The sequence below is a fragment of the Miniopterus schreibersii genome (assembly GCF_964146895.1).
Source record: "Miniopterus schreibersii genome assembly, chromosome: 1".
Classification (NCBI taxonomy): Eukaryota; Metazoa; Chordata; class Mammalia; order Chiroptera; family Miniopteridae; genus Miniopterus; species Miniopterus schreibersii.
In genome coordinates this window covers 100,923,081-100,950,368 of record NC_138101.1, presented here as the reverse complement: position 1 = coordinate 100,950,368, position 27,288 = coordinate 100,923,081, and the positions used below count along the sequence as shown (strand labels likewise).

At 48.5% G+C, this 27,288-nt stretch overlaps 1 protein-coding gene across 9 annotated transcripts in view; it reads left to right on the top strand.

Moving 5' to 3' along the window:
* Nucleotides 1-27,288, top strand: part of TLE3 (TLE family member 3, transcriptional corepressor) — a 44,708-nt gene that overhangs the window by 4,655 nt on the left and 12,765 nt on the right. For 4 of the 9 annotated variants that reach the window (XM_081130649.1, XM_081130651.1, XM_081130650.1 and 1 more), the window contains exons 5-8: nucleotides 14,110-14,172; nucleotides 15,726-15,800; nucleotides 24,039-24,243; nucleotides 25,750-25,766. In XM_081130649.1, the coding sequence (XP_080986775.1) occupies nucleotides 14,110-14,172; nucleotides 15,726-15,800; nucleotides 24,039-24,243; nucleotides 25,750-25,766 (360 nt within the window). Of the gene's footprint in view, nucleotides 1-14,109; nucleotides 14,173-15,725; nucleotides 15,831-24,038; nucleotides 24,244-25,749; nucleotides 25,767-27,288 lie in introns of all 9 variants that reach the window. The other 5 variants (XM_081130653.1, XM_081130647.1, XM_081130645.1 and 2 more) reach the window with 2 other exon arrangements.

Sequence of the window (27,288 nt, the reverse complement as noted above, 5' to 3'; positions counted from 1 at the left end):
GGTTTTTACTTCTTGGCCCACAGAAATAATAAACAGATACCACCTTGTATGTAAAAATGTTTTTCCTAGGAGAGTGATTCTTCCCAACTTGAGGTGGAACTGACTGGTTCTGACTTGTGTGATAAGATTGCATGAAGTGGAACTGGGGTCCCAGGTGTTCATGGACCTTGGGGTGTTATGCAAGGTGCCACCTCCTGCCTTTCTCTACCTCCTCTTCCCCCCCCCCCCCCTCAGTGCTTAGTATCTTGGGTGTGTTTAAAGAGGGTAATTGCACCCAGGTTTAAAATTTATAGCAGCAGTTATTCTAAGAGCTTCATAATTAAGGTGTAATATGTTGTTGCATGTTGAGGTCTGAATGGGTGGTGTTCCTCCCCATGTGTGTGAGTGGATGGTTCTTTGGCACAGAAAATCCACCTTGGCTGACAGAGCAAAGCTGTTCCCAGAGTCCTGAGGACACTGAACTCAGGAAGAGTTAACCACCTTAACGCATTTAGTGGTGGGGTTTGTATAAAGAGCAGCTGTGTGCATCTGGGGCTTCTGGCCATTCCCCAAATAGGGTTCTTAGGGGGAGAATGCCTGAGATTTGGCTACATTGCCTCATTTAATCCTGTCAGCTGCCAGAGGCAGATAGATTCTCTGTCCCCTTTTTATAGGTGAGGAAATGGAGGCTTCAGGGGTGCCAAGAAGACAGAGCTGGGACTCAAATACAAAAAAATATGGGCCTGTGAATTCCCAACCTTGGTGCTTCACCCTCCTTGTTTCACCTTTGCCTTCCAGCCTCAGTTCCCATTTGCTTCCCAGCATGATTGTTTGCTCTGAATGCTGTACCTTTGCAGGTTTATGGCAGTCTCTGAGTTGGCTGAAATCACCATGTGGCTGTGTAGGAACAAAGAGACAAGGAGGTGAAGAAACCTCTGCAGAGAAGTGTAACCCTGACCTAATGGGGCTGGCCACTCCCTGGGCTTGCGAGCTTTCTGCAGAAGAAAACCCAGCCACTAATTGTAGTGTGGGTCTTGGGTGCATTCGGTAGATGGTGGTTAGGCCTGAGCAAACAAGTTTATCAGCTGACCTGTTTAGCGGTTGACTGGTGTTTTATCTGCACACACAATCAAGTGACTGGAGAGCTTGAATTATTCATGCAGTGTCCTGCCCTCTAGACCTGACTGTTCGTGTGATTACATCTGCCTGGAACAAACAGGCTGGATTCTTCATCTTTAAGCTCACGGCTGGGGGTGGGGACTGTCTGCACTTTTTTATATAATAGATGATCTGAGCTAGCACCTTGGGAAGTGTGGCAGTCCTCAGCCTGCTCTCACACACATCCTCTTACCAGCACCACCATGGGAACCACAGGTTCTGCCAAATGGGCCCTGTATTGACAGAGGGCAGCTGATGAGGTGCGACCAGCCCATTTTTATTTTACTGAGAGGTTAAACTCACTGTGGCTGGCTTCTCCCCTGGCTGTTTCTCTGTCTCCCTGTCTTTCTTTTTCCAAGCTGTCAAACCCCAGAGAAGTAATAAATGGTTTCTCCTCCCACTCTTCTGCCTCCGTTCCTAATTATGGTAAAGCGAAGATTACAGAATCACGGGCCTGGCCCGAAGAGGTCACTCACCTCCTCCAGGCCCTTGCTTGCAGACATAATGTCAGGGGTGATTCAGCGAGGCCAGGGAGGGGAGGATGACTGACCAGCTCATCAGTTTCCATCTTGCTCCTGCACAGGCTTTGCAGTGTCAGCCACAGATCACCAAGTCACTTAGAAACAAGGGCCTCAGATCAACTGTTGTGCCTTTGGGTTTGAGGCCCTGGCACTGTGAGACACTGGGTCAGGCCACTTTGTACCTCCATTGGTGAGCACTGAGGGTTTGAAAGAGGACTTGAGGTGTTTTGATTTGGGGGCAGCCTCATGCCAATGCTGTACAGTCACCTTTTTCTAGAAACTGAACAACTCTTCCTCTAAGTTTCCTTTTGCCATGCTGGAACTGGGAGAACCCTGTGGCATCTCATCCAAACCTTTCAAGTTACAAATGAGAAAACTGAGGCCCAGTAGGGGAGCTGATGCATCCCTAGTGGGCCAGTGCCTTGTTAGCAGTAGAGCTGTCACTGCAGCTTTTCCTCCCAACCCCAGGCCTCTTCAACAAGACTTGAGAAATGAAGAGTGCTCATGTACTAACTAATAGCACTCTGTGCCTTTAATTACTATTGCTTCTTTCTATGCTGTTATCTCAAGAGGCTAAGGCTACAAACCTGGTTACACCAAAGTCCAAAGTATCCCACTTTGGGTTGTATAACCATATAGGCTGAACCCTCTGCCCACAGTCCTCTTCTGAATTGCCAGCTATTTGCACAACTAATGATTTGAGGTCCCAATATTACACGGAATGTACAAGTAGTGAAGATCCCAGAGGTAAGATTCATGGGTGAGGTAAAGCAGTAAAACCTGTGAACTTTTTACTCAAGGATACGGAAAGCCATGGTGGTGGCCATGAACACAGAGCTGAAGGAGAGAGAGGAAATCTCCATTTGTCACCTCCCCTCTCTGGGTCCTCTCACATAAGTAATAAGGGGCTTGGGCTAGAAAATATCTAGGTTCCAGGCTTGAAGTTCTGTGACGATTGTGAAGGTGTGGGTGGCCAGAGGGAGCCAGCAGGTGGCGAGATTACAAAGACCCTGCCCAGGAGTAGAGTCTGTCTTGGTAGGGAGAAGGTGGCACCACTCTCAAAGTTGAAGAGGACACAGGTCCTTATATGAGGGCAGTCTATTTGTGTGGAGCTAAGAAGAAATAACAGTATCATTTTTGGCCAGAGTGCTGGCATTTAAGAACCCCTCTGCAACTTGGTTTCCTGGTTTCCATCTGACCTTTCCTGCCTTGCCACTCTTCCCTGGAACAATCTCCTTTAGTCATGTAGCTCCTGTCACTGTCCTGGATCCCTGCCTTACTCAGCTTTGGGCTCTGCTGATCTCAAAGCTCTCTTCACTTTGTCCTGTTCACCCAGGAGAAGACCGCCGCCTTTTCAAGACTGCTGGCCTTCTCTGGCTCCTATTCTTTGCTGCTGATGATGTACAGAGTGGGGGTGTGGTGCTTCTCTGGGTCTTTTTCTTATCATACATTTGATCACTAAATGACCTGGGAGATGGACAAATGCTCCCTTGTCTTTACCCATCAAGAAAACTGTGCTTGGGAGGGAACCTGGCTCATAATTTAAGACTCCTTCCAAGGACTCTCCAGAGCAGGAGGTTCCAGATTGCACAAGCTCTTTCTCTCTCTAGATTCCTTCCTCCTCACCTCCTATAGGGTATAGTGTGTGTCAGAGGCCCTTCATTTCCATTTTGTTAGAGTGAGTCAGTCAAGGAATGAATTCACTTTTTCTTCCTGCAAAGGAAAATGTTTTTCTGTCCCATTTGCTGTATAAAGTCTTGGGACACCAAGAACAAAAAGGTGATCAAGGCCGATCTCAGTGGGGTCTCTGGGATCTGGCATTGGTGATGTCCTTTCTCACACTTCATTATCTCATTTTTGTAGTAGTGGAGGAAGGCCCTCTGCTGGGGTCTTTTACACTTATGTGCACTTTGCATATAGTAGGTTCTTAGTAAACACGTTTTTTTCCCTTTAGTCAGAGGGTAGAATTCTGATTCCCTGAGCCCTGTGATTAGGAAGTGGGGTTTTAATTGTGGGCTCGCCTCTGGCTCTGCAGGCTTCCTCCCACAGCTCAGCATCCAGTTTCTTCATCAGTCAAATGAGGGGGTTGGCTTCATTCCCAAAACGGTGATTAGGGACCTGGGATGTGCTGGGTGTGGGCTGGGGCTGGTGAATGAGACACCCTTCCTTCCACTGGGGAGTCAGGCATCTAAATAAATCATTGCAATGCAGTGAGGTCAGTGCTAATATGGCTGAGTGACACAGGAGGAGCACTCAGGACGGAACAGAACAGCTTATTCTTCCTGGGAAAGTGGAGTCTGGTAGAAGACTGCACCCGAGGGCTATTACTCGAGCTGTATCTTAAGAGGGAGGGCAGGGGCTTATTAGGCAGAAGCCAGCATTGGAGACTCCTCCAGCAGTGGCAACAGTGCGTGGAAAGGCAGTGACTGTGTTCCGGAAGCCACAAGTCCACAAGTCTTCGGAGTGGTGTTGGGGGGGGTTCCACTTGGGGAGTGAGGCGAGGTGGTGACATTTTGCAGCAGGGATCTCCAAGGACTCCTGCTCACACACTCTCGACTCTGTGGCTCCTGCGTCCCCATATGGCTCTCCAAGGCTGGCTCGAGTCCATCTGCCTGGGGTGGGGGTGGGGGATGCTCTGTGTGTCTGCAGCCTCCCCTTTCTGCACCCCTACCGGAATATGCTGGGTTGAACTTTATTTCCTAATGTGGCATTGTCTCCTTCCTCATATGGGTAATTCTGTAATGACTGGTTGTGACCCGCCCCCTCCCCCATATTTAATTCTCATCAGCCCAGCTCTCCACTTTGCTATTAATGATAGCAGCCAGCAAAATAGCTTTCAACATGCCATTGACAGTCTGGTTTAAGAGCGCACTTGAAGTAGTGCTAGACAGCTGAAAGCACCCATAATTGTGTACCAGAGTGAGAACTGCGTGCTCAAGGGCCTTGTTTTTATATGCTTAAAGGGACAATATCTTGTTTTCAACAAATGCTCTCTGAGACTCACAGCCAAGATGCTTTCTTCCTTTCTTTCTTTGCCTTTCTCCATTGGCTATTTCTTTTCTTTCTCTTGCCTTTCAAAGTAAATGTTCCCCCTTAAGTTGGGGCTAGGAGAAACTTTGGGAAGGGGACGTTTCCTGCCTTCACATAAATAAGGATGATTCCCTGGGTTTGTTGCTTTGAGTCACCCCTTGCAGACAGCAAATCCCAGGGGCCAGCCCCCCCCCCCCCCCCCCCCGACCTGAGGGTCCTTAGGACCTGGCACTTCTCACCAACATTGATTTTGAGTTCTTTTGTTTGCTAAGGAAGTTGCATAGTCAGCACAGCACAGTTGGCAGGCTGGCTTCCTAGCTGTCACTGAATGTTTAGACTGAGGCCACCTTTGTGGGGGTTGTGGGGGATGGGTCCTCCTTTTGGAGAGTCTGACCAGGAACCGCTAAGCCCCTTTCAAATCAGATTCTAGGCGGCTGTTATTGTGCGGAGGCCTCTTGTGAAATGTGAGGGTGGGTGGGGAAGAGTTTATATTCTCAAGTGGAGGCTCATCCAAGCTTAGGGAGTTACCCAGGGGTCCCATTTACTCAGTCCTGAAGATTTTGCCTGAGAACAATTACCTCCCTCCCCTCACCCGAGTCAACTTGATTACTTTGAAGATGCAACAACCTTTTGGAAGAGGCTCCCTTAACCCAGTGTCACCAAAGCTCCCCTTACCCAGTTGCATCCTTTGAAGGGTATAGAAAGAGCCACGTTACCAGCATTGGGAAAGACCAGGAGTGGGACTGAGAAGCCAGGCAAGCCCTGTTGGGTCTAGAGTCTGGAGTCTGGTTGTGGCCATCGCCCTGTTCTTTTAGAGGCTGGCTGTTCTGCCAAAGGCTAGGAGCAGTGATGGGCTTGGCTTGTGTGTCTTACTTAGGCTGTCCTTTATTTACCCATCATGTGAGTGACAAAGAATGGGGTTGGGGGTTGTGGGCAGCTGCCACCACTACCAAATAATCTTAGGAAGGAGGCCTTTGTTGAGGATAAAGAGTTTGGAAATTTGGATCTTCCAGATATTATTGGTTATAATAAAATAACCCTAAGTAGCATTTGATTATTTATAAAACAGATTAGACATTTTCATCTTGAGAACCTAAAATAATAGGCATTTGGGTCTGGTGCAAGCAAACACCAGAATGAAAGCATCAGAGCACAGAGCCGGGTGGGATAGGCCTGGGGTGTGAAGATGACCTGCATACTTCCAGGGCCCTGGAGGGCTGTTTTCTTAAGTTGGGGCTGGTGGGGTGAGGAGAGGAGTGGATTGACAAGGCTGTGAGTGCCCTGAGGAGCAGGACCTTTGGTGTTCACTGAGGCCCATGAGCCCTGCATGCTGCTTGACCCTGTACTTGCATGCACAGTGTGCATTTTGTGGGATACTCGAGTAGGATTATGTTCCAGGTTGGGGTTCTCCCTAATCCTGTATAGCATTATGAACTTTCTGGGAAGGAAAGAAGGCTTGCTTTCTCAGGTTTCTGAGAGAGGCCTGTCAGCTGTAAAAGTTGTTTGTATAAAGAAATGTGCATAAACCTTTTTTTAAAAGTGTGTTTAATATAGCTAAAGCATTTTTTTTCATCTCACATTATGGATAGTTTAAGTGTGAGGGTAAGAAAGGGGGAGGTGAGAAAAGAGATAGCTCAGAGGAGAGATGATAAGACAGATGTGGGGGAATAAGGAATGGGGACACATGGTAAGCACACTGAATTTGAATTACAGGAAGGAACTGAGTAGCAGGAAGCAGGGCCAGTGGCTTGGAGGTGAATTAGTAAACTGTGCTTGTCAAGCCTTGGGTGTCTATTTAGGCCTGGAGGCCTTATCTCATTGCCCTTCTAAATCCTTGATAACCATTGTTCACAGCTCTTCAACTGTTGTTTTGTTTTGTTTTAGATTCTGAAAACATCCTAGCCCCTTAGGATGGTGGTTTGGGAGGAGGTGGGTTTGAGAGGAAGCTGATCATATAAACAAGTTTCTAATAACTGATTTTTATTTTGATGGCCTATGAAATGCCACCACTCCTGCCATTCTTATTTGGGATGACAGGACCCTCTGACCCTTTAAGGAACAGACATACATGCTCTTTGGTTGTGAACTTGGTGGTAGGTGGAAAAAATGGAGCTGTGTTTCTACCCACAGTCTGTCCCCTCCCCCTATACCTCATTTTCACTTCCTTGCCACCCAGATTTCCTAGAGAGCCCCTGTCCTTTTAAAGTCATGGCCAGTGTTTCATTTGCAGCATTGCCCTCTTGGGGAGACCCCCAAAATTTAAGGAGCTGCCTCTGCAGGAGTAATATGACTTTTACTGCCTGTTTAGGAGCAAGGGGAGATTTGCATAATGTTCCATGGGGGATTAGGTGGGGGATTAGGTGGGGGTTTGCCATGGCAACCCCAAGGGATGAACGGAGAATTTTTCCTGCTTGTGGGAGTTGGCCAATGGAATCTGGGAAGGTGGGGGAGGGGGAGGGGGTTTTCTGAGGAGGAGGGTGTGGGGAGTGGCAGTGCCTGGGATGAATGGGCAGTGTTGGGGGGAAGGTGTAATCTGAAAAGGCTTCCCCTGTTCTTTCTGCACAAGCAAGTTCTTTGAGGGCACTCTCCCAGAGTGGGGGTGGGAGGCAAGCAGAATTTAATGTGTTTGGGAACCAAGAAATTAAAGTGAACAAATATGTAAAGATTATTGGATCTTGTTAACAGGAAGCTTGGTGGATGGAAACTGAGAGACTGAGAAATGAAAGTCTGAGTCTTAGAACCAGGGAGGGACTTGGCTGTCATCTAGGCCCAGGTCCTTCCCTTGGAGTTGTGTCTAGCCCATGTTCCTGAGGATAGGGCACTCACTTGTGCACAGCACTTACTTCATTTTTGAGATTATTATATTGGACCCAAATCTGCCTCCTTTGTGTAACGGAAACTGAGGCCCAAGTACAGGACATACCTGAGACTGGAATGCAGGATTTTGCATTGTCAACTCTTTCTAAGGTCAGTGGCCTAGAATCTTTATCTATCCTCACCATCCCCCACCTCCTCACTCAGCCTTACTATTCCCAATTCCCTTATCCCCTAGGTTTGGCCGAAAACATCTGAGATTTCTGGTAGGGAGAGAAAGAGAAAGCAAATTCCTTTCAGGGAAGCATTGTGGAGGGGCGATGTCACGTACTCAGCACCCGGACTCTGTTCTAGCTGGGCAGGAGTGAGTGTGTTGTGTCCTCACTGCTACCCTTACCCTGTGTGAAGGACCTGGAGTCTGGTGCTAGCCAGCATCCCATTCCCTCCCATGGGAGACAGGTCTTCAGGGTCACACCAGGACTGGGCCTTTTCTTGTACAAAGCCCTTCCAGCATGAAGAATTCAGCAGCCTTCTTCGGAAGCATAAATACTTAATGGTGTTGTAGTTATATATAATTTGATCAATATGTCAGTGCTAAAAGGGCCTTTAAAGAGGCTCACCTATCATTGAGTGATCTGTGATGTAAACCTCCTCAGCCCCTCCAGGAACAGGGGTCATTATCTCCCTCAGCTGCTAAGTGGATCATTTATATGCCCCCTTCTTAAAGACACCCTGGCACTGCTCTCCCCTAGAGCCTGTGGCATGGATGGAGTGAGGCCTGGGGATGCCATGCCAGCATGTGTTGGAGGTCTCACCCCTCCCTGTCCCTGGACTTCCCTCCCACCAGTGATGAAATACCCACTTGCTTTATTTTAGCTTGGTCTGAGGAGAAACTGCCTGGCAAGGAATATCATCTTGTAGTCCAGTAATTGAGGGCCTATCAATTTAAAATTGCCTAAGAAATGCAGTGGGATATTTTAAGTTAAAGTTGCCCAAAACATTGTTCTGGAATCTTCCACTATTTGATTGCTGGGTGATTGTGGCACCTGGCTGCTGGAGCCTCCTTCTTTTGCATAACCCCTCAACCTCCCTGTGCCCCTGTGATTTTAATTCAAGATGAAGCAGACTCACTTTGAACACCCCAGGACTTGAGTCAGATTAAAGCTGATTCAAATTCAAGAACCCCAGAGCGGACTGTGTCCCCACACCAAACATACATGCTTGAAGAAGAGTGACCTGAGGTCCAGACACTGGACATGTCTTTCCAGATGCCACATGGCATGCCACCCAGAGCTGAGTTGGAAACCACCATTTCCACATGGCTTGGGAGTATAACTCTTTCACGTAGACAGGTAGCTCTTCCTCATCTTATTTTTCTCACACAGATCCATAAATAGGTCTCTGGATTCATAACATACCACCTCGATTGTCCCAGGAAAGAATCCTTGTTGTAGAAGTGAACCAGGAGCCTTGTGGCAGCCCCTTCGCTGTCTTGAGACATGGGAATTGCTGTTACTTCCCACTATATGATACATGTTGAATCTTTGCCTGGCTGCCTTCAGCTCACAACCAGTCTTTCCTTGTGAATCAGAGAACCCAGCCAGTGGCTTGACACATACAGATCTAGGACATCAGTGCTCTGACAGTTGTGTGCAGCTTTGCTGATGGTCACATTTGAACGGTTCCTTGCTACGAATACTGGTTCTTGGGACCGAGCCGCAGCATAGCCCACCACGTACCAACCATCCACATGTCAAGGTGGCTTGCTTCTTTGCTTGTCCTTCAAACTCATGTCATGCGTGCACTTGTCTTACTGAACTTTACGGAGGAAGTGACGTCACAGAGTAATTCAGGAATGTTTAGTATTCTAAACTATTTAAATTGTGACTTCTGGATCTTATAAGTTATCTAGTTCATCCTCCATTTTGCAGACAACAAAATTGAAGCCCAACGGAGGGAAGTGATTTGCCCAAAGCCACACAGCTAGATGGAGACAGAGCTGGGAATAGAGGTCAGGTAATTTCTGTGTGGCTTTGGGTCATAACATGTTCTTTAAAGTGGCAGGTTTCTCTCTCCTTTTTTCTATTCAGCTGAGGTTAAAAAGAAGTGTGCATTCTCAAGAGCTGACTGGTAGTATAAAACTAAATAGTGGAGAGACCTCTAATGGAAGTGGCTATCAGCGGTGCCTTGAGCAATCAACTAAATTAAAAAAAAAAAAAGCCAAAGCCTGGCTGGGTGGTGAGGCCAGGGGTAACAGGTTGCTGGGAGTGAGGACCACTAACAGATTCCATCTCCCTTAATTTAGTGTCCTGGGTCAAAGGCCCAGGCATTGTAAACAGCAGCAAAGTGGATGCTAGCATGCTGGGAGAGAAAAATATACTTTTAGAATGCTCAAGTACCCTCAGTTTACAGCAAGATGCTTAGAGGTCCTGCTTTAATGAGGAGATGATGGGGCAAATGGGAGCTCCTAAGGCATGTTGAGCAGATTGTTCTTTGGGAAATTACACTTGCCCCCCACTATCTTGTTCCCCTCATTTATTTGTCTAACAATCTCGACAGAGACACAGGGCAGATGTTACTCCAAGCTCCCAGTTGGGAGCTCAGATTCAGAATTTTGCAGGTTCTCCGTGCACGTTTCTCTGAAGTGCCTGTGTCTAGTAGATTAGTTCCTTCTGAGCAACACTGTTTTCCTACCAGCAAAGCTGTCTTTGAACCACACTTGAAAAGAAACTTTCAAAGGCAGCATCAGGCTCCCCAAACACCTTTTTCCAAAGGAAGCAGTCTTTCTGCCACAGGCACCCCTCCTCTCAGCTTCATGTCTGAGGCTCTGGCTCACAGGCGGTGGTTTGGCGGGACTGAGATGGAGGGAAGGATGGAGGGCGGCCTTAGTGATAACAGTGCCCTGAGCTGCCAAAAGGAGTTTTGCAGTCAACAATCTCCTTCCAGTTTGCGGTTGGTGACTGTCCCGATTGTTGAAGTCACACATCTCCATTTTGTTTTCTTCCCTTCTTGGAACTGTTGTTTGAGTTGGATAAAATTCTGTTTTAACAGCTGCTCTAATCAGAAATGCTGCCGATTATTAACCCTGATGGTAGTTTTTCGTTCAAAAATTCTTTTCTAAGCTCTTTCAAAATGTGGAAATTTGGCTCTTGGTAGGAAGTCATTTAGTGAAGTTGCTTAATTGCTGAGTGTCAGTTTCTCCATTTGAAAAATGGAGATTTTAATAAGCACCTTCCTGGTAGGGTGATTGTGAGCTTACACACATAAAACACTTAGAAGAGCTGGGGCAGCCGATGTCAGCCATTATTATTATCGTTTATTAAGAGTGGTTCTGTCCAGCCCACTTTCTCTTTCCAGTAGCTTTCCCTCTTGCTATCACCATCCTCAAAAAACCCCCACAAAAACCAAATCATGAAAAAAATCATTTAGTGAACAGTATTCCTGTTCATTCTTTGACTTACCAGTACCCTGAGCTGTTCTCAGTGTTGGGTGGCCTGTGCAGAGACAGGCAAGTCTCAGTCCCTTCTTCCACTTTTTAGTGAGACCAGGAAGGGAATGCTCCTAACATGTTGTAGGTGATGGCACAGTTACAGCCAGGAGCGATGTGGTTTGCATACTTTTCCACCCCCAGCTCTCCCCAGCCCAGAAAAAACCCAGACCTAAGAACAGAGAAGTGAAGGTTTACTATAAAAGCTCTCAAAGTGTAAGACCACCCCCTCTCCTCTGCCCGCCCCAGCCCTGTGCAGTCTTGTCTTGTGGAGTACCAGAGTTCTAACTGCCACACAGTGAGGGCATCGAGGTCAAGCGCCGGACAGAGCCTGAATGCCGAACCCAGGCCTCCAGAACATTCCATAACTGTGTGGAGCTGTTTCGATGGCCCTGTTTGTGGTGTTGGGAGGCTGGTGAAGGAGGCAGAAACGGCTTTCAGAGGGGTGGAACGGTGAATCCGAGAGGGAACTTGCTCTGATGATGCTGCACGGTCACCTGGTAGCCTGAAATCTTGGCAGATCCCTTTTCCTCATAATGAGAGGATGCTAGGCTCCAACCAGGCCCTGAGTGAAGATCCCACACAGGGGAAGTCTGTGACTGCGTGTTTGCTAATGGGTGTGGGGAAGGAGAAGGTCAGCTACTTTGTCCTGTAACTACCAAGACCCTGACCCTTGGCCTGTCTGCTGGAGGAAGTAGGTAATAGCTGGGAACTCTTTTCATAACCACCTACCCCAGAGATTGTGAGAGTTGTAGCTGCTGAGAAGGCCAGAGTGAGTGGGAAGCTTCAGAACCTGCTGCCTGCCTTGCTGGCTGTGGGGAGGGGCCACAGCCAGAGACGCACTGGGGTGGCTTGTGGTGCATCTGGCCTTTACCCTGTTGGCAAAGGGCTTGGCTGCTGCCTACCCCACTTCCCAGTAGTATGTCAACAGTTCATCCACCACGGCCCCTCCTGCAGATGCTGTCCACACTGGGGCAGGCCCAGGTCAATGGCCAGGGGAACACTCCACTATGAAAAATAAATGCAGAGAGGCCGGCAAGATTCTACTGGCTAAACATTTATTGAGCACCTACTATGTGCTAGGCACTGTTATTCTAGTTATTTGAGGTAAGAGGCCTTAGACCAATGAGCTTCCTAAGCAGTGAACCTAGTTTATTTTTGTTTGTTTTTAATGTATCTTCTATTCTTATTTGGCACATGAATGTGACATTTGAGAGACCCATGTTTCCATAAACTTTGGACTGAGATGCAGACTAGCTGATTGTTTCTAGAACTCCTGCCATATACAACCCTGACTTTCATACTTCATTCTCCTTCCCTCCTGTCAGTTGATTTGGGGGAGGAAAAAGTGAACAGAAATGAGAAAGAACCCTATTTTGGAGTTGACTCTTCCCACTTACCTAGATTAATAACTTATACAATAATTACTTAGTAGTCTTCCCAGGTTGCTTGCAATATGAATGACAGGTATCTAGCGGATGGAGGCCAGGGATGCTGCTAAAAACCCTACAATGCACAGAACCCCCCCCACACACATACACTGCAAAGAAGTATCCAAATGTTAGTAGCACTGAGGTTGAGGAGCCCTGGTATAAATGTCCTTGCTGGAGTGTGCCTCAAATGTGCCAATGTGGCTATGGGTCCCATGATACGCCCCCACCCCTCTGGAAATTTGGAAGTAGGGACCATTATTGATACTCAATTGCTCTGGGATGCAAGGGACAGCTCTTCCCAACAAAGAATTGTTCCACCCCAAATGCCCGCAGTGACAAACCCTGACTCTGTTCCTGAGAATTGTTCCAGGAAAGAGTAGCAGTCTCTGGTCCCCACTCTGGAGACCCTGATGTAGTGAGCAGATTCCTGTGTTGGAGCCTGCCACTGTGGCCAGCAGCCCCAGCACACAGGGCTGCAAAAGCCTGTCAGTTCCTAGTGGATGGCCTGTCCATTCACAAACCACAGGCGTTCTCCTTAGTGGCTGGATTGGGGGTATTGGCCCCAGTAATTCTCCGGAGGTCCAGAGGTCTAGGGTCTGTTTGTAAGCTGGCAGACAGCATTGTTTTTATTTTAAGTGCACAAGGATTTCTCATCCAGAATCATTTGACATGCAGATGATCACAGATTTTTAAAGGCTGTTGTCATGGTTTTGTCTCTGGAAGATTGCTGTGTGCTGATGAGAGCTTTGACGCCAGCTCTGGGACCTCAGTCCTGGTGGCCTCAGGATTTAGAATGAGATAAGAAAAGCAATTGTGAGACTTGTCAGTTATTAGGTTTAGGCCTGTAGGCCTTCCCATCTGGGCTCAGTTAACCATTTAGCACCACTCTCTTTTAACTAATGTGGGGTTCACATAGCACATGGGTGGCAAAACCAGTTGATATTTTTCTAAATGTGATCTTATCTGGAGTGTTAGAGGGTGGGACAGAGAAATAATCATCCTTTCTACGGTCAACTTCAGTGAAGCCTTAGGGATCTAAAGAGTTACCTCCTGAGCTGCTTCTAGGAAAGGCAATGCTTTATCCTAAAAAATGCAGTGTTAATGGTGGAATTTCAGGTTGGGCAGCACATATAAGGGAAAGGCTGCAGTGAAAAGTGGGGGTGCAGGAGACCCTGTAAGCCACATATCACCTTTTGTGAAGCTGGCCCCAGGGGACCCTTTGGCACATGCCCCCTGGAGACTTCCGCTACCTCCTGATTTGTTTGAGAGCCTGTCTTCCTGTTACCATTCAGATCACTGGGCATAGCAGTCTGTTCCTCACTGTATTGTGTTTCCCTATTGTAATAGGTGTTACTGGGGTGTGTGGGGTGTGTGTGAGGGGTCATTCTTGTTTTGTATTGCTTTGTTTTTCATTAGGGCTTCCATCCAGAGGAGACAAACAGATTCTGACCCAAACAGATAGACCACCTCTGATAGGAAATTGGAGCTCCCCAAAATGTAGGCAGCCTGGTTGAAGGGAGTTGGAAGATTTCTTCCTGCTGTGATTTAGCAAAGAGGCTCCTGAGGGTGGAAAAGATGGAGCCAGCCGGAGGGTCTGTGGTTTGGGGGAGTTGGCACTTTGACTTGTCTGACACTCAGTGCCTTGATTTATTTGCCTGAGCTTCATGAGGTCTCTCTTCTTTTGCAGACAGAGATTGCGAAGAGACTGAACACAATTTTAGCACAGATCATGCCTTTCCTGTCACAAGAGGTAAGACCTTTTGGTGTGTCCTCCTTTTCTTTCCAAAGTAGCCTACTGGCTGGCTAGGTGTCACCAGAGCCCCAGCCCCTATTCACTCACATGACTGAAGTTGAAGTTGACAACCTGGGGTTTTACAGTCTTCTCCAGCTGGTTCAGGGGCCGGGAGCCACATCAGAGGGACAATGTGCTTATTCTTCTGGTAGGACTGATTCTCTGCTACTGCCTGAGATCAGGGAGGAGGGTTCTGGCCTGCCACTGAGGTAGCAGTGGACAGTGGGTGCCTTTGTGCCCCCCATGCCACATCCAGTTCACCCTCTGCTTCACTGTGCCCCAACTTCCACACCTGGAACCGTCTAGAAGCAAGGAAACCTGGCCAGTCAGTGCCAACACACAGACCCTGTGAAGGGAACCAGTACCTAAAGGGAACCCCACCATTCAGGACAGTGTACTCTCCAAAGGCGTGCCTTATCGGTCACATCACCTTCTAGGCCGTTTTGTAAGGGGCCCCCATCTGAGGAAGAGGCTCCTGTTTCCCAGGAGGCTCCTTGGTGCAGGGCGGACAGGTGGGCTGCCTGAGAGGCCTGTTTCCATCCAGCAGAGCTTACTCCAACTGAGGCAGGCCCTGCCCTCCACGCCCCTCCGTGGTTGGGCCCTTCTCAGCTCACTCCTGGAGTCCTGGGTCTGAGAGTAGTGACCAATAAATTATTGACTTCCTTTAAAAACAAGATATAGCGATGTCCTCTGAGTTTGCAGCCCAGTAGGGAAGATAGCTGCATATGAAGCTAGTGCTACCTCAGTGCTGAAGGGAATGAATGCAGCGAAAAATGATTTTTTTAAAAAGACTCTTTTTTTAGAGTAGTTTAGGTTCATAGCAAAACTGAGTGGAAAGTACAGAGATTTCCCGTAGCTGCCTCCACCCGAGTGGTGCATTTGCTGCAGCTGACGAAGGTAACATGGACACATCTTCATACCCAGTGTCGACTCATTGTTTACGTTTGTGTTCATTCTGCCACTTTTCTTTCTCTTTCTATCTAGACATACATTTTTGTTTTCTCTCTATTTAGATAGATAACAGGTTTGACTATATTCAGGTACACATACTTTTCTTCTAAACCCTTTGAATGTCAGCTGCGCACATCCTGACAGCTCACCACTCAGTGCTCCAGCTGCGTCTCCTAACAGCGTGGACAGGCCCCTGCGTGACTCCAATGCCGTTACTGCATTTAGAACATTAATAATCATTCAGTAATGTCATCTGATGTCTAGCTCCTATTCAAATGCATGGAAGGAAGTTTTTTTGTATGTGTGCTGGAGGGGAGGCCGTTGACTAATATCCATCTTTTGGTTCATTTATGTTTTAATTTAAAACAATTTATGGGAAGTTTTGATTACAAAAGTAATACATGCTCATTGAAAAGGATTGAAAGGAAAATGTAAAAATGCCCTGTCCCCATCCCACCTGTGTCCTATGCCAGTGTAGTGGACCTCCTCTGCCTTCTGCTGGGGTTTGGTGACTGCCTGTCTTAAGTGGCCACAGTTAACCCTTGCCCTGTTTCCTCTAGCACCAGCAACAGGTGGCGCAGGCTGTGGAACGTGCCAAGCAGGTCACCATGACGGAGCTGAATGCCATCATCGGGGTACGTGGACTCCCCAATCTGCCTCTCACCGTGTGTATAGCCCTTTTATTCCTCTCATTTATCATAATCAGAGATTGATTTTGATCTTAGTTGGCCTCAAAGAATGGCGACCCCAGGACTCTGGCTCCCAAAGCATTTCATGGGCTTGGATCCATTTGGGGCTTTCTCCCCATTGGGTCCCTGATTGCTTCCCAGTCCCTGAATTAAAGGCATGTCTCAAATCTACCTCTACCCTTATCATCCCTGTCCTCCCTCAACTTTTGGTGTCCCTACCAGTGAGGGGAATGGGCCCTGAGACCACTTTCAAGGCCAGGCTGACAGATGGGGGTCCCTAGCCTCCTCATTCCACCCCAAGGGCCTGTCTGCCCTGTGCCCCCTCCCTGGCAAAGGTCTGCCTTTCTTTGGCCACCTGGGATCAGAACTGTCTCTGTACTGTTGAGGTGAAGTGTGCTATGGAATTTGGGGTTGGGCCTTGCTGTCCCATGCACTCAGCTGCCTGGCTGAGCGGTCCTCACAGGCCCTTGTGAAGTCCAGTTGGGGAACTTAGGCCATCCTGACCTTCTAGGTCAAGGAAATAGGAAAAAATATCCCAGAGCTCTTTCCGAGGCCCACTTCTGATTTGACCCCTCAGTGAAAGGAGGAAGCCAGATCTTTCCCCAACCTCTACCTGGCTTGAATCTTTAGTGTATTTCTTGGATGCAAATAGCGTCTTTCTCTTGCTTGATACTTTGGTTGAGACTAAGGATGTTTAAGGTAAGCATCTGAGAAAAAATAGCTTTTCAGTGTGACTTTGGTCAAGGTTCTTACCCTTGGGGTATACCTGTTCACCTTTTGTCCCTAAAGTGATAAAATGCAGGGGGTGGGTGAGATCACTGCTTCTCATCCACAGACAGCTGGTTCAGGGTACCCAAGGGGTCTCTGGAACAATATAGATTCTAAGGGATTCTCCACAGAGTTCTTTTCCGAAGGTCTGGAGGTTGGGCTGGGAGTCTTTTTCTGAAGTTTTCCAGATCATTCTGAAGCATAATCAGGCTTGGGAAACTGTGAACTGGTTGGCTGAGGGCCCTTCAGCCCTGACAGTCTGGTTGGCCTTCATTTTTTTTTAATGTGAGGTTATGATTTCAAGGTGGAACTGCAGGCCCCCAACTTTTCTGCTTGATGGAGTAGATGGTGACTCTTGGCTTTTCATTTTGGGACAGAAACTGGAGACTTGTGTTCTAGTTTTGGCTCTTCCCCTGTGACCTTGGGCAGGCTCATCTCTTCCTCTGGCCTCAGTTTCTGCATTTGTAAAAGGAAGGGGGGGGGGTGTAGCAGCTTATCCCTCTGGGCCAGGAATGCCCGGAGGCCGAGGTCAGAGTGACAGAAATGCATGTGGGTCCCAACCCTCCACCATGCCATTGGGACCCATGATGGTTACATGGTCCTGTACTCTGGTGTGAGCTTCATGGCAGCTCCTGTATGCTGCTGGGGAGGACATAAAGTGTTACATTGGTCCTGGTAACATTGACGGAGAAGGAGCATACCCTCATGTGTTATGTGGGAGGGGCAGAGGGGAACCCAGAAAGGGAACCGTGAGCAAGTAGTGTTTTTAGCCGTTGAGTTTTAGGAGGCAGCACCCCCAGGGGAGGTATCATAATATAAAGTTTGAAGTCTTAGGATCATCTAACCCAGTGTTGGGGCCAGGTGCTTTGTGGGTGGGCTGTGCATTTGTAGGGTGTCCAGCAGCAGTCCTGGTCTCTACCCACTGGATGCCAGTAGCAGCCCCACACATATTGTGATACCCAGCACTGTCTCTAGACATTGCCGAGTGCCTTCCTGTGAGGGGCAGAATGGCTCCTGGGGGAGAGCCACCACTCTGTCTAGCCAGGGCCCTTGTTTTTCAGAGAGGAAAAGTGATTCATAGATGGCCACACACTGTTCAGGAGCAAAGTCAGGCAGAGGCCCAGGGGCCGTCTCCCGGCCCAGGGCTCAGCCCCCCATCCTGCGTCCTTGTCTCAGTGACCAGTACCTGTCATGGCTGCTGACAATGGTAGAAGGTGGCAAGCACATTGTGAGTTCTGTCCTGAAATTCCTCCTCTTCCAGCTCCTTTCCTCATCTCCATCCCCTTTCTAGGATGAGCCCTCCCCTCCCCTCTCCCCCTCTGTCTCCCTCTTTGGAATTAAAATCCTCTTATGAAAAAATTTTTTTTAAGTTCTAAAAAAAGAGTGAAATTGGGGTAGATTAGCTCCACTTCCTTTAAGTAGTATTTAGGAAGCTACAAGTTAGGTCAAGGCAGCTCCAGGCAGATATTGGAATTCAATTAAAGCCAATGAGTGGGGCCTGTGACCCCCATTTTCAAGGTAATTGCTTCTGCAGCTCTGAGTGAATGCAGCCGTCGCCCTGTCATTAAGCAGGCAGCCGTCTAATCGCTGCGCCTGACGGAGCCTCACAAGGCAGGAATTACGGACAGCTGAGGCCTGCTGCACTGGGAGCCAGGCTTGTCTGCACGCCAGCGAGACAGGGAGGAGAGGGGAAAGCGAGCTTGCAGCTAACTAAGCTCACTTCAGAAAGTGAGGTGGAGAGGGATGGTGGCGGGCAGAGGGCCGTGGGCTGGTGGCAAAAGGGTAGATGCCTTATCCCCAGCCGTAAAGGGCAGTGAAGAGAAGGGCCTAGGAGGCTCTTAGGGACTAGGGATATTGCTCATGGTGCTGTTGGATCAGCCCCTCTAGAGGGGGAAGTAGCCCTGCCCTCTGGTCTGGGAATTAGGAGGGCTTTGAGCAAGTTGCTTCATCCCTCCAGGCCTCAGTTTCCCCATTTGGGAAAAGATGGAGAAGAGCTAGGCATGTTTCATATGATGTGCCTGCTTCAGTCAATTGTTTAGGGCTCTCTTGGGCATGGAGTTAAAGGATTCTGGGGCCATGTCTTGGCACAGCTCAGAGAGAGATGAAAGATAAGTTGGGTATGTCTGGCGTGGGCATGCCTGTAGTTAGCAGCATACTTACTGCGTGGATTGAGGTACTTCTAGGGTTCCTCCTTCCTGGTGAGAAGGGCCAGGGTCCAGCGTCAGATTGGTGTGAGAGGAGAGGAAATGGAGGCAGGTCAAGGGAGCTCAGGCTTGCTGGCCTAGCCCACCCACTCCCCTGTGGGGCCACAGGGAACTCAAGTATTCATCTAGGGAAGACAGGTCTGAAGATGTCTCTGCTAGTCCTGGCCTGGCAGGACCCAGTTACTGCAGACCCTTTACTATTACATGCCCTTTATTCTTGAATCCAAATTATTGGGGGGAGGCGGGGTCCTTGGAGGGTCAAGATTCCTGAGCATGAGTGGGGAAATTTTGTCCCTTGGTAGCAACTTGCATAAGGTGTCCTCAGATACATTAAAGACTGTGAGCTGATGTTTTATCTACCATTGACAAACTCTTTTTTACGTGGCCCAAGGCCATTGGATCTGGAAGGTGGAGAGGCTCTCACCCCACTTGCCCACTGACAATTTGATTTGCATTGCCTTGGAAGTTATTAGTGGAAGAGGTGTTATGAAGTGTTGACTTTTTTTTAAGTGGGAGGTGAGGAGGAGGAAGAGGGAGGTTGTATCTATATTGTCACAAACTAGAGTGGTGAAGCCATACCTGAGGTTCTTGCATTCACTCCATGGTGTCAATGAGCTGGATTCAGTTGATTGAATTTTACATGAGGGAAAGGGATAGTGGAGAGTGGGCCTTAGAATGCATCGTTTCTTTCAGCCAGGCGGCCATGGTAGAGAGTAGTAATGCTGGGATTGAGTCCTGGCTCTGGTTGCTCCTGTCAGAGTCCCTTAGCCTCTCTGAGCCTGACCTCATCTCTGTACTGGGGGTCTGAAGAGTTATTGTGATCCCCACCAGCTATGGGCCTACCAGCCATGAGAAGCCAAGGAAGTAGCGGAGGCCTGGGCTGCTCTCCCTCTCCTTGGAGGGCAGGAAGTATTCATTTTATACAGTGAGGACTGTGCTTCCTTTGGTGGACATCCTTGGTGGGTCTTGGCTCTGGAAATGCTTAGAGAACTTCAGTAAGTTTAGCTCAAATTGTGAAGCTGAGGAGTGAAGCATTAAATTAACTCACAAAAGCATAGGGCATGACGTGCATAATCCAGATACATATACTCTACAAACCGTCTTTCTGGTAGCCTTGCCTGTAAGTGCCCATACCTCCTGAGTCCAGGACACAGGCACTTGGCACATGTGTGGAGGATGGAGACACACGAATGCCCAATAGGACACCTTGGATATGCTTGTGTTCTGGTGTGAAATATTAAAGGGGGGAGAAGAGAGAGCATTCATGGGTGGGCTTGGGCCCAGTGTCCTAGCCCCTCTTCCGTGGTTGGAGGTGGAGGGGGGATGGTTGACTTCCTTTCACATCACGGATAGAGAAGTCCCGGAATTAGAAGTAATAGTAGAAACTGGAGGCAGGTTGCTGCAAAGTGATCAGCTCAGGCCTCTCCTCTGACTGTGTACTAGTTCCATTTTTCCCTAGTTGAAAACACGACCACTCTTTCTCTCAGATGTTACTGTGTTTTAGCACATTGTCCTCTGAAGAGGAAGATGTCACAGGGGCTAGAGATGCAGACTGGGGAGGGCCGTGCCCTGCCTGCCTGCCTGCCTGCACAGGGGCTGGGCTATGACACAGGGTGGTGAGATGCTCAGATTGCCAGCTCGCTCCCTCTGCCCCACTAGGGAGAAAACTTTGTTTCACTATCTGTTGTAATAAAGACCATTGTTAGCAGACCCACTCCCAGCCTGTCCAGGCATCTGCCCCCACCCTGAGAAGGAAGCCTCGGAGGCTCTTCCGTTCCTGTTTCCTGGATCCTGTTGAGCCACTCCTGACTGTGCCTTCACACTGCTCAGAGGAGACCTGGCTGTGCAGGGAGTGCTCTTGTTCTTGACAATGAAAAGTACATGGCTCCGTGGAAGTTTCCTTTCCTCCATTGTAAAGAAGACACTTGCGCTTGACACGCTAATGGCTGAAACTACCCCTCAGTCTTGGAAGCACAACAGCTTTGCAAACCACTGTTTTCCAAGTTTCTGATGCTGGTTTACCAATTCATGTTTCAGGGGAGCAGGAAGCCCCACTAATGCTCCTTGTCCCAAATAACTGTTCTTGCTGCATCTAAGTGAGCCTTGGAGGGGAGGCACGGTTCTGGGAGGTGGATGGTCACTTTTGGACAGAGCCACTCTGCTGACTTCCCAGCCTCTTTCTCCATGTTTACCTATTCCCAGCAAGCATGCCAAGCACCATGCTTGAGGTGCTGGGATGGATAAAACAAGGTCTCTGCTTTTCTGGAACCCACAAGTTACCAAGCATCATGTAAAGATGAAAGAAATAGTTATATTTGCAGTCCAGTCATAGTTTTTGCTAATGTTAATTGAGCACCTATTTTGCCTTTACGTGTAGTAAAGCATGTGATCCTTGCACAACCCAAAGAAATGGGCTGCGTTATGATTCCCATTTTACAGATGAGGAAACTGAGGCCCAGAGAGGTCCACAGATTCATCTAAGGTCTCAGCTGGTAGAGGAGAGATGGATGTCCACCTTAGCCTTTCTGACTCCAAGTCTGAGCTGTTAGAACTCTTAGAAGGGAGAAACTAACCAGGATGATGGGAGGCTTCTAGAGGAGGTGGCATTTGAAAGATGAGCCTAGAAGGTTGAGTCAGAGGGCAGACCTTACCTGGTAAGGTAAGAATCAGGGTGTTTGGAATTATTCAACTGAGTCTTCCCATGGATACGAATGTTCAATAAGCTGTTTCTGTAGAAACAGAATTATTAATGGAGGAGTTAGCCTTGTTCCCAGCCAGCAAAGCTACTTCTGTGAAGCCATCCTCCCGTCCTCTTTCTCGTCTCCTTCCAGTGATCTTATTGGCCATACACGGTAAAGAGTAGATTAAGTACCTTCATTCTTGCTTTCTGGGATTTTACTAAATAGTTAACCCTAGTAGTAGAATTGGAGGGCCTACCAGCAATTGGTCTAAAACCACAGGACCCCCAGCAGAGATTCATTTTAAAACTGAGCATCTAGATAAACTTGAATGGTCCAACCACACCAGTGAATACTGTGCAGCCATTAAAAAGGAAATGTTGATTTGTTCATAACACTCTAAATTAAAATCCAATTGTATAGCAGTAAAGTTAACAAGAGCCCATTTGTATAGAAATACATTTAACATTTGTGGATTTCCATGAAGGAAAATCTAGACAGATGTGCAGTGGATCTTCTAGGGAGTGGGATTGAAGGGTAAGATTTTTAGAAAAAAATTTAAATCTCTACTTATTTGCGATATTTAATGATACTGAGCATGTATTACTTCTGTAATAAGATATAAAAGTTACATTTTCTTGATAAAGAAAGTTGGGGGAGCTCGGCTCTAAGCTCCAGTCACAGAAAAACCACAGTCCTGGCTGGTGCGTTGGATCTTTGCACTGGGTTTCTATGACTCCAGGTCCTGAGTCCCTGGGCTTGGTTCCTGCTTGGGCGTCTTGGGGCAGATCTGGGGTCAGGATGCACTGGGACCAGTGCCCACCAGCAGCTTCTATAAACTGCCCAGCAACAGACATCCCAGGCCTTGGTCACAGGTCCCAGCCTTTTACCCCGAGCTGAGAAACGAGCCTTCTGGGCCAGGAGTGCAGTGGTAGCTATGGTTGCCATTAACTTTGGGGTGGGCCAGGTTGGCAGTTGACAGCTTAGTTGTGGGAGAGCAGAGTCTGTAACTTCTGAACCTCAGATACTGCCTTTTGGAGCCTCACCTCCAACCAGAACTATGGGCCTTTACTGTTCTGCCATGGGTCAGCAGTGGTCCAAAAGCCACAATTAAAATTGACAGGCAAGCTTGTCAGACTTTTACTCTTTGCCCCCCACCCCCAAGAACTTTTCTTGCTTTGGGGGCCTCCTTAGGGATATTCTTTGGATGAGATTGGTGGTTGATTGATTTGAGCCCAGATCCCACATACTAGAGATGGGACTGCTAGTTATTGGCTACCCCCTCCATCTCCCCCAAGTGTCAGTTTGCCATCTATAAAATGGGCATAACCCCTCCTTTGCCAGGTGTTTGGAAGGGTCAGAGATAATATTTGGAAATGCACAGGCATTCATTAATGTTTGTTCCTTTCTGTGCTAGTTGAAAGATGTATGCACAGTTAGATCAGCATATCCAAGGCCCCAGCCATAGGGATCGAAGTATTAGGAATGTTAAGATAAAGGGCATTTTGTCCTGGCTGGGGAGAGACCTAAGGCGGCCCAAGCCAGTCCCTTGGGCCGGGGGGGGGGGGGGGGGGGGGGGGGCAGAATCCTTGATTGGGGACTGTTATCATTGCTATTGTTGATAATACTGAGTTAATCAGGTCAAGGTTTTAGAACAGAGGGGAGGCATTGTAAGCCCTGGTAAATGTTAGCTACTGTTATGAGATCACTTAATGAGTAACCTGCCTGAGGTTACAGGGCTAGTAAGTGCCAGAGCTGGGGTTTGAATCCTGCACTGGTTCTAAAACTCCACCTTTTTTTTTTTAATTGATTTGAGAAAGAGAGAGAGATATCAATTTGTTGTTCCACTTATTTATGCATTCATTGGTTGATTCTTGTATGTGCCCTGACCCGGGATCAAACCCGAAACCTTGGTGGAGCGGTATAATGCTCTAACCACTGAGATATCCAGCCAGGGACGACTCTGCTCTAATTGTTACCCTATTCACTACTCTGATGTCCAGTGACATTAGCTCTCATTTCACCGGCCCCAACCTCCTCTTGATCTTGGCACTTGGTTGCTGTAGCCAGCCTAGCTCTCTAAGGCAGGCCTAGAGTTCTTGGCATTAGGGAGCCTTCCCCAGGATACGGGCTTAGGATGGAGGATGCTGGCTGCTAATGTTGAAAGCATGTAAGCACGAGCAAACGTGAACTGCCGGGAGCTTAGAAGTGGATTCCCTCCACTGAGAGGGAGCCCTGATGACTTTAAATGCATGCTTTATTTATCTTGGACTTTTAAACATGTGTGGAGAAATTCTATCCTGAGTTGGGTGGGGGGACAGGTGGAATGTTTGAAGACATAAATCTTGTATCTAAATTGCAGTCCATTAACAGACTTCCTTCAGCAATACAGCGTGTGGACTGAGCTGGGGACAAAGACAATGGTTTGGGGGGGCCTTTTCCCCCTTGCTACCACATGAAGGAGCAAGAGGGATGGCCTTTGGCTTCCCCTGCCCTTTTCTGCTCAGCTGTGCTCACCACCAACTTCATTGCAGCAACAGCAGCTCCAGGCGCAGCACCTCTCCCATGCCACGCATGGCCCCCCGGTCCAGTTGCCACCCCACCCATCAGGCCTCCAGCCTCCAGGGATCCCCCCAGTGACAGGAAGCAGCTCGGGGCTGCTGGCACTCGGAGCCCTGGGCAGCCAGGCCCACATGACGGTGAAGGACGAGAAGAACCACCATGAGCTGGACCACAGAGGTGCGGCCTGGGGCTGGGGCTAGGCTGGTGCTGGGGCCAGAGGGCAGGGCTGGGCTGGGGGAAAGGTCCTCTGGCCCCACTGTAAGTGGACACAGCAACTGCTGTTACCCTAGGATCAGGAGTTAGCAAAAGATTTGAAGCCATCTCTTGAATTCCTAGTGTATGGAAACCAGAGCCCCATACCCCATGCCAATCCCCCTAGTCCCTGATGTGCACCCAAGATTCTCTGCCCTGAAAGACACGTTGTCCATTCATCCCAGAGCACCCACCCTACTTCCTAGCGACACTATGCCTAGCCCACTCTCCAGGATGCCTTCCTGGCCCGGCTGGGATCTTTTTCAAATTCCCATAAGAGTTTAAGAGAGAGAGTCCCAAAACTGAGCCTTTTGTTACTGTCTTCTTGTATCCTACTCTTGGAAAGTGCTTTGTCCTCACCAAGACCATTAGTCCTCTGAGAACAGGGGCCAGATTCCTGGGGGTTGAGCTTAGTATGTGTGTCTCACCAACACAGGTGCCTTGGAAAAGACACATAGCAGTCACATAAAGGCTTGTAAGTTGACTGTCTTTAAGCAGAGGTAGCCACCACACTATTGCAGGGAGGTGCTTGAAAAGACTTGGAATGAGGCCCTTACTGTGAAGATGCAGGAAGCTACACAGAGTAGGCCCTCAGGAGGACTCAGTTCGATTGGGAAAGGGAAGGGCCTAGCTTCCTGGAAGAGCCTTTCCAAAAACAACCACCTTGTGTGCACTGCCCTTAGGTGTTTTTTCCTAGCTTTATCAAGATATAATTGACATATAATATTGTGTATGTTTAAAGTATTCAGCCTGATGATTTGATTTTCCCTTAGATATTTGCTAGGGCACATGGCCAACACCTTCCCAGCTCCCTGGGCACCACACTCTTGGGCACTGGGGGCCTGGAGTGTAATCATTCTGCTCTGGCCGGGACCCCAGGGTGGTACCAGGCCGTAGGAACCAAAGACTGACATTTCTCTCCCCACAGTAGGATGGTACTCTCTGCAGAGGAAGAGGGCCTCCGCACATCAGGCAGGAGAGTTTGGGTGCTAGTGCCCAACTGGGCAAATAATTAGAGGCTTCAGCTTCTGGCAAAGAAACAGAATGGTGTTAATTAAACAACAAACACCACTATTTTTTTTTTTTTTTTTTAACAATGTTCTCAATCCCACATCCTCTGGATATTTTACATAGCATGATCCTTCCCAAGCTTATGGCTTAAAAATTGCTGACCAGTAGTCTTGGTGTCCTTCTTGGCATGTCTGGGAGTGCCAGGCCACAGGCTGCCCCACCCATGATTGGCGACCCGGGAAAGTGTTAGAATTGGGGCAATTAATTGAAAAACGTTCCCTAATGTCCTGCCTTGGCTGACCCACAGTGAAGCCAGGCCTGCTGCTTGTTTGAAAACGTTGGGACTGACCTTTTTCTTTCTTTTTTGTCTTTTTGTCTTGGGGTGCTAACCCTCCTCCTGTCCTTGCCTTCGGTCCCCAGAGAGAGAATCCAGCGCGGTAAGTGTCAACACTCTGGAACTATTGGGTGTGCTTGGGGTACTGGGAGGAGGGGGCCACGTGGGTTTGGGTGGTAAGGGTAGGAGTATTGTCATGGAATAGGACTTGTCACCTGTTGAGTGTTACCTTCAGTTGGGGAAGCCTTCATCTCTCCAGACTTTTGGTCCATCATTTGTCAAGTGAAGAGCTCCAGCTAAATGTGCGCTCATTCCCTTTAGAGGAGAGGTGATTAACCAGAGAGGTCAGCTGGCTGGCCCTGGGACCTCCCAGGGGGTCTGCAGAGTCTGGGCTGAACCCAGGTTGTCCCATGTCCTGGGCGGGGGTACTTCCCCAACCCCTGGATTGGCTGCCCCCATATGGTCCTGCATCCTCATTTCCTCTAAACACCTGAGGTTTCTCCCTGTTCTGGGTTTAAGAAAGTGCTAGGAAGTGAGCATTAAGGCCAGGCTGCCTGTGTGTCTGCCAGATCTGAGATTAGTTGTAAATCTTTCTGATCACACGGAGGCTCAGAGGTTCTGTTTCAAGTGAATAAGCCTTCTGAATAAGCACAGTGGAGTCTGGATAAAAAAAATCCTCCAGCGATTAGCAAAGCTATTTTATTCCTCATTGCTGTCCTTGTATCTGGGGCCATCTAATCTGCTAGGATGGCTTTGGTTATTACCTTGTGTTAAGTAGGACTTGGAAGGTCAGGCAGTTAACTAACCATCCCGACTCACCTCCCCTTTGCAGCCACTGCCCAGGCTGACTTTATGAACCTCCCCTGAGCAACAATGCTTATGTCCCCTTTGGACTTGCCTGCGTCTCATAAATCCAGGTTCACATGGGGGCCCTGGAGTGGCTAGGTACATATGAAAGGAATAACTGAAGCTGAAAATCCATTTTGATGGCTTTAGTGTTGGTCCTCAGAAAGTTGCATTTTTGGAGAGGTGGCTTGCCTCTAGGAGAAGACCTAGACTGGACGTCTCAAGGCTTAGGTCTGGTCCTGCTTCATGGGACATTGCATGGTTCTCTTGGCCTCTCCCAGCTTCAGTTTCTTTATCTCTCACAGGAGCATCTTCCTGCCCAGACAGCCTCTCTGCTTAGTAAGGAAGACACGCGCCCCCCCCCCCCCCCCCCAGCAGAGCCCAAGTTCCCAGACATGACCTGGTTAATGGACCTGCTGCGGAGTGAAACGGGTCATTGATGCCCAACACCCTTCCTGTCTTCACATGGTCCTCATCCTCATTGCTATTTTCTCTTGGCTCTGTGCCCCAGTTTATGAAAGCTTTCTGCTAAAATATACCTATGGGGAACCCCCAGGAGCTAAACTCTTCACTCTATGTCGCTCGCCCATATCCATGCACATCAGACTCACAGAGCAGGGGGGCAGGCTTGGGCCCCTGGATAGTCCAGTAGGAATGAGTCAGGATGCCATCCTGGGCTGTGTGCATATGAGGATGGTGTCAGAGGGGGTGTAGACTGAAGTAATCAGCCCTTTGGAAACCAGGTTGTCAACAGATGTGGCCCATTGCCGGAAGGACAG